This window comes from Oryx dammah, unplaced genomic scaffold, assembly GCF_014754425.2.
Source record: "Oryx dammah isolate SB20612 unplaced genomic scaffold, SCBI_Odam_1.1 HiC_scaffold_20, whole genome shotgun sequence".
In the NCBI taxonomy this organism is placed as follows: Eukaryota; Metazoa; Chordata; class Mammalia; order Artiodactyla; family Bovidae; genus Oryx; species Oryx dammah.
The window spans coordinates 128,057-135,414 of record NW_024070204.1 but is presented as its reverse complement, the minus strand read 5'-3'; the positions used below and the strand labels follow the sequence as shown (position 1 = coordinate 135,414).

At 57.6% G+C, this 7,358-nt stretch overlaps 1 protein-coding gene across 1 annotated transcript in view; it reads right to left on the bottom strand.

The window, feature by feature from the left end:
- The window catches only part of AHRR (aryl-hydrocarbon receptor repressor), an 81,193-nt gene that overhangs the window by 60,143 nt on the left and 13,692 nt on the right, over positions 1-7,358 (bottom strand). Inside the window, exon 3 of the mRNA XM_040262216.1 lies at positions 2,907-3,088. Within this exon, the coding sequence (XP_040118150.1) occupies positions 2,907-3,088 (182 nt within the window). The remainder of the gene's footprint in view (positions 1-2,906; positions 3,089-7,358) is intronic.

Genomic DNA, 7,358 nt, shown 5'->3' with positions numbered 1-7,358 from the left:
CGGTGGAGGATGGAGGCCCCGAGGTGGGGATGGAGGCCCCGCGGTGGGGGATGGAGGCCCCACAATGGAAGATGGAGACCCCACAATGGATACCCCACAGTGGGGATGGAGACCAGGCACTGGGAATCGGGGTCTGAGAGTTTCTGAAGATGGGCCCATGAGCCCCCAACGTCCCCAGGCCTTTGGAGAGGGCCCGTCATCCCTTCACGGAACTCTCTCCTTTGTGAGCACAGATGGGGCTGGAGAACTGGCAGGGCCTGTGGCTCCAGGATGAGGGCCCTGGATGCCACGCCAAGGCCACACGAATGCTGAATGACTGCTTTTGCTGTTTCACACATTTGCATTTTTCCTCCCTAAAGACCCGACGCATTTTCAGTAAGACTTGGAAGCCTGGATAGTAAAACAGAACTTCTGTAACCGCCTCTCAGGGACAAAGGCTTGTCTACAGCCATACCACCCTGAACGCGGCCAATCTGTTCTGACCTCAGAAGCTGAGCAGGGTTGGGCGTGGTTAGTACTTGGACGGGAGAGAAAAGCTTTAGCGAGTCTGTGCGTCAGCCCCAGCAGGGTCTTGGCCAGGTCCGCAGTGCCCCCACTAGGGCCCTGGGGATGGAGCCCTCCCCAGGAGGCACTCAAGAGGGGCCGAGAGATGCCTGAAGGCCTGACCCCAAACAGGGGTGCCACAGCCCCTGGTCTCCTGAAGCCCCCAGGAACCACGCAGTCCACAGTGATCAGGAACCACGTGCCCTGGGCCCCACGCTGCAGGTCGCAGCAGCTGGAGGTACTGATGTTTAATTTAGAAGTAGTGTCGCTGGAAAGCTTCCCCAGGGGCTCAGCGGTAAGGAATCTGTCTGCAATGCAGGAGCCACAGGAGATGCGGGCCGATCCCTGGGTTGGAAGCTCCCCTGGAGGAGGGCACAGCAACCCACTCCAGTCTTCTTGCCTGGAGAATCCCACGGGCAGAGGAGCCTTGTGGACTAACAGTCTAAAGGGTCACGGAGAGTTGGGCACGAGTGGAGTGATGTAGCACGCACACACGTCACGTGAAGGGCCTGTGGAGGTGTCGCTTTCCGTTTCCGCTTGGAATAGAGGAGCTGGGAAAGTGGTCGCCCGCCTCATAATGCTCGAATTTCCCCACTCCCCTGGGTCCATCGCAGTCCTGGGCACCCATAACCCGAGATCCCGGGAAATACACGTGTATTCAGGAGGGACAGGAGACTGTGGGCATGGGAGGGACTCAGACAGAATTCAGGCCCAGTTCTGCAAGTGGGCCAGTGGGACACGCAAGAGAAGGCAGGACTCCTGGTGGTTGCAAGAAGTGTGGACCTGGGAATCTGAGGGGGCCTCGGGGCTGACCACAGGGAGTGGGGGCCAGCGGGGCAGGGCACCAGTTGCTGGGAGAGGGGCCCAGACCACAGCTGGGGAGAGTGGGGCCTTCTCAGAGCAGGACTGCGGTAGCAGGGGTCCCTTAGACGCCTCCATGATGGGGCTGCCTCTATGCAGCCTGCAGACCACACCGCTCCCCTCGCCTCCTCCTGGAAGCCCTCCAGCCTGCACAGTTCTCCTGGTGACCCCCCAAATTCCTGACCCCATGGCACCCACCATTCTCTGCTGCCCTCCAAGCCTACTTTTCCAAAAATGCCTCCTAAGCTTGTGCCCCCAGCCATGGCGGGGCAGAGGGTCTGGGTGATTTACTGGGGGACGAACCTGGGCTGGTGCTGGGTGAATGCCAGGCCGAGCTGTCAAAACTCTGCCTATGTCCCCACCCTATGATGTCCATGAGCCCATGCGCCGGGTGGGGGTGGGGTGGACACAGGTGGGCGTCACAAGGAGCAAGGACCTCCCCGCCCCCCGAACCAAGCCCGGGTCAGGAGACACAGCTCTGAGCACTCGGCCTCCCCCAGGGACAGAGGTGCCTTTCCACGAAGGACAGCTCAGCTTACCGAGGTCAGCACCACGCAGAGTCCCCTAGCAGGGGTCCAGCCCCAGAGCAGAGCCGGACACAGGGGAGGGGCCGCAAGACCCCAGGAGTGGGACCCAGAGCCATCAGGGCCCTCACACAGAGGGGCTCCCAGGGCCAGCCACGGTGGGAGGACTGGGGTTCTCGCTCCTAGAGACAAAGGGAGGGCCGGGTGGGCCCTGTGCCAGGCTGGTCGGCGCTGGCCCAGCTGGAGGGCATGGCGAGCGAGTCCCTGGGGGCGTCAGGGTTGAAAGCAGCCTGAATCCTCAGGAAATATGTCCGCCCAGGCCGAGAAAGCCAGCAAGGCACAGTGGCTGCCACACCTCAGGCACGTCAGACGCACGCACACCCGCAGCCCTGCGGTGGAGCCAGCACCGCACAGGCCCAGCTCCCATGGCTCCGGGCTGCAGCCTCGGCGGCCAGCCCTCCTAACCACAGCCCGAGGATGGTTTCAGTTGCAGGAGGCTGTGCTCCCAGAGCCTCAAGCAGAGCGTGAACGGGCAGTCAGCTGCCATCCACCACCCACCGGTGTCCACACATGCCCCCTGTAAACACTTGTCTGCCTGAAGACATAGAATAAATGCCCAGCTTTGTAAGAAGCTCGGACTTGGCTGAGGGCTGATGGCCACGGTCCGGGCTGCTGAAGCAGGCTGGGGACAACCACATTTCTTCCCCAAGAGCTCAGCACCGGACACAAGTGAGTGCTCAGTGCACTGCCAGGGCCCGATGGGCACACCAGCTGCCCTGCGCTGAGGAGCGCTGCCTCGGGCAGCACAGTGCTCCCAGGGCTGGGCAGGCGAGCCAGATGGGGCAGGCCGGCCCCAGCCCTCCCACGAGAGCTGCTCTCTGCCTCCAAAGGGCTCCAGACAAGAAGTGAAAACAGGCCCATCCCAGGGAAGCCAGGTGGGCCTAGGTGAGGCCCGGGGAGCAGAGGTGAGGGTCCTACCTTGGAAGAAGCTCTTCACCCTGAGATAGCTGACGCTGAGACGCAGGACGGAAAGCTTGTCGAGCTTAGAGATGATATCGGGCGGCAGTGGCAGCAGGCTGGCCAGGTGGTCCAGCTCAGCATTGAGGCGGTCCCGGTGCCGCTTGGAAGGGTTTGACTTCTCAGCGCCCACGGCAGGCCTCCTGTGAGGGGAAAACCACAATCAGGCTGCGACTCCCAGGCGGAAAGCGTCCCAGGCAGTGACCTCAGGAGGAGCACTCAGCTTCAAACGGCAGCTGCTGACAAACACGTGCCTCACGGGATGAAAAGGCACTGGTTCCCAGAGACACACAAGCTAGACTGCGGCCACGCCGGGCACAGAGGCCACGCCGGGCACAGAGGAGGCCACGCCGGGCACAGAGGCCACGCTGGGCACAGAGGAGGCCACGCCGGGCACAGAGGCCATGCCAGGCATATCAGCTATGCTGGGCACAGAGGCCACGCTGGGCACAGAGGCCATGGCAGCTACATCAGCCATACAGGCAACACCAACCATGCCGGCCACTGGTCACAGCTCTAGAGGGAGGCCCAGAGATGGGGAAGAGCCAGCAGGAGGGCCATGTGGCCTCTCTGTGCTCACACCCGCCAAGGTAGCAGCGGGCACCAGCCCTGGGCACACTGTTCAGCTCTCTCGGGGGGCACAGAGGCCACGCCGGGCACATCAGCTACGCTGGGCACATCAGCTACGCCAGCCACAGAGGCCACGCTGGGCACAGAGGCCTTGCCCTCTAGGCCTTGCTGGGCCTTGCCCTCTAGGCCTGCATGGCCCCTCAGGGCCCGTGTCCCCCTGCTCAGCAGGGCAAGAAGGTGCTAATAAGGCCAAGGTGAGCAAGGCAGCCTGGGCACCGTGGCTCCCTGCCCCTTCACTCAGGAGGGGGAGGCCAGGGCCCCGCCACCTCCCTCCCTCTAAGGGTGCGGTCCTACCTAGACGTCCTGCCCGCTGCAGCTGCCCTCACAGGCCCTTTTACCCACCCCAGCCCTGCCCCCTCCGCGCAGAAACGTCTCCTTAACCTCCTTCCTAGAAAGTGAGGCCAGGCCAGTCGGGCAGGGGCCGCTTCCCCCGGGCCTGCGCTCCCCACGTCGGGGGCTGCCTTCAGGAGCTCCGGGCTCCTGGGTCCAAAAGGTCCTGCTTTTCCACCATGCACTCACTTGTAAAAATGTGGAAACCTGTCCCACACATTCCTTTTGGTCAGAAACCCCCGGGCATCCCCCACCCCATGGGGTCGTGGGGGCCAAGACCACACAAAACCACACAAGAGCAGAAGCTCCACCTCGGCTACTTCTTTCTCTTGACGGAGCTGTAAGGTAAAGCTGCCTTAAAGTGAAAGTGTGCTGGCATTTAGGACAGTCACAGAGCTGTCAACCTCCATCAAGCTCCAAAACATTACTTCACCCCCAAGTAACACTCCTACCAAGCGGCTTCTCTCATCTATCAGGTCCCAGCGGCCACAACCTGTGTCTGTCTTTCTGGATTTGCTCGCTCAGACATTTCTGTAAATGGAGTCAGACTTCTCACCCCTGGCGCCCTTCACTGACCATCACACAGTCAAGCTGCTTCCGTCAGGCAGCCTGTGTGGAGCTTCACTACCTCTCAGGACTGAGTCATGTTCCATGGCCCTGCAACCCTATGTCTAACTTTTTGCGGAGTTGCCAGACTGTCTTGCACACCAGCCGTACTTCACAGCCTCCGCAACACTTGCTATTGTCCTTAAAATGACATTCCCATCTGTGTTGGTGTGACAGTGTGATCTCTCACCCGGAGCCAGACATCCTGGAGCGTGAAGTCGAGTGGGCCTTGGGAAGCATCACCATGAGCAAAGCTAATGGAGGTGATGGAATTCCCGCTGAGCTATTTCAAATCCTAAAAGATGATGCTGTTAAAGTGCTGCACTCAAAATGCCAGCAAATTTGGAAAACTCAGCGATGGCCACAGGACTGGAAAAGGTCAGTTTCATTCCAGTCCCAAAGAAGGGCAAAACTAAAGAATGTTCAAACTACCCGCACAATTGTGCTGATTTCACATGCTAGCAAGGTCATGTTCAAAATCCTCCAAGCCAGGCTTCAGCAGTACGTGAACCGAGAACTTCCAGGTGTTCAAGCTGGATTTAGAAAAGGCAGAGGAACCAGAGATCAAATCGCCAACATCTGCTGTATCATAGAATAGGCAAGAGAGTTCCAGAAAAACATCTACTTCTGCTTCATGGACTACGCTAAAGCCTTTGATTGTATGTATCACAACAAACTGTGGGAAATTCATCGAGAGACGGGAATATTAGACCATCTTACCTGCCTCCTAAGAAACCTGTATGTGGGTCAAGAAGCAACAGTTAGAACCGGACATGGAAAAACAGATTGGTTCCAAATTGGGAAAGGAGTATGTCAAGGCTGTATATTGTCACCCTGCTTATTTAACGTATATGCAGAGTACATCATGGGAAACGCTGGGCTGGATGAAGCACAAGCTGGAATCAAGATTGCCGGAAGAAATATCAATAACCTCAGATACGCAGATGACACCACCCTTACAGCTGAAAGTGAAGAGGAACTAAAAGCCTCTTGATGAAAGTGAAAGAGGAGAGTGCAAAAGCTGGCTTAAAGCTCAACATTCAGAAAACGAAGATCATGGCATCTGGTCCCATCACTTCATGGCAAATAGATGGGGGAACAATACAAACAGTGGCTGAGTTTATTTTTGGGGGCTCCAAAATCACTGCATATTAAAAAGCAGAGACATTACTTTGCCAACAAAGGTCTGTCTAGTCAAGGCTATGGTTTTTCCAGCAGTCATGTATGGATGTGAGAGTCGGACCATAAAGAAAACTGAGCACCAAACAAACGAATGCACTTGAACTGTGGTCTTGGAGAAGACTTAAGAGTCCCTTGGACTGCAAGGAGATCAAACCAGTCCATCCTAAAGGAAATCAGTCCTGAATATTCATTGGAAGGACTGAGGCTGAAGCTGAAACTCCAATACTTTGGCCACCTGATGGGAAGAACTAACTCATTGGAAAAGACCCTGATGCTGGGAAAGATTGAGGGCAGGAGGAGAAGGGGATGACAGAGGATGAGATGGTTGGATGGCATCACCGACTCAATGGACATGAGTTTGAACAAGCTCTGGGAGTTGGTGATGGACAGGGAGGCCGGGTGTGCAGCCGTCCACAGGGTCACAAAGAGTCAGACACGCCTGAGCGACTGGACTGACTGGATGAACGAACTGAATGGCCGACAGTGTTGGGCATCTCCTCGCGTGCTTGTTGGCCGTCTCTGTATTTCTTTGGAGGAATGTCTACTTGAGCCTTCTGCCCATTTTTAAGTTGGGTTGTTTGCTCTTGAGCTGCAGGAAACCTTTATTTATTTGGGATACTAGATCCTTAACAGACACAGACATTTTCTCCCATTCCCTGGTTATCTTGCCACTTTCTTCGGTTTCTTTTCCTGCTCCTTCCTTAATGAGGTGCTTACACCAGCATCGGTCACCTGCTAACAAGATGCAGAGCCAGGAGGTGTGGAGAGACGAGCAGCCTCGACTTGCCACCCAGAGGGGAGCCCCGCCCAGAAGTGAGAGAACTCAAGCCTCCCCAGAAAGCAGAGCAGCGCCGAGGGGAGGTACAGGGGCCAGAGGAGGGCAGAGACCTCGTTGGGGCAGACCTGTGGGCAGCATGCCCCCAGCCACACCTGGAATGAACTGAGCAGTGACTGTCCCCACCCCCACCCCGCGGGGCACCGGGGGACACTCCAGAGTGAAGATACGGGGGTTGGGAAGGCTCTGTTCTTTCCAGCTTTCTCAAACCAAGCACCTGGCTGCCCCTGAAACCCAGCCCAACATGCCTCCCCAGGCTTCAGTTCCAGAGGCCGGGGCAGAGACCCTTGCCCCCACCAGGTGGGTGAGGGGCCCACTGGAGGGAAACGCCCCTCCGAACTGACCTCGGGTTTGGGCCCAGAGGCACGGTGGGAGGCCCTGACTCTGCAGGGTGGAAACTCGGGAGGAGGTGAGGGACCCAGAGACCTAAAATACCCGGGACAAGTTCAATAGGAGATACCCCGACACCTAAACAGCGCTGAGCAAAGAGACACAAACCATGGCAATACAGCCAGTAAGGCTGGGCACTGTTAAGATGGTGGCACCCCGACACTGACCTGTGGGCCCAATGGAGCCTCGACGGAAATCTCAACAGGGCTTTTTGCAGAAATGACAAGCAGCCTAGGCTTGACGTGGGCACGCGGGGGATCGTCAGTCAGAGGGCAGAGTTGGAGGACTCACCTGACTGACCATAATCCTCTCGGAGTTAAGTGTCCCATTTTGGTTTGTTTCAGACAAAGATGGGAAAAGAAACAGTGGAGCAGAAGAGAGGGTCCAGGAGAGAGGGTCCAGGAGAGAGAAGGTCCAGGAGAGAGAAGGTCCAGGAGAGA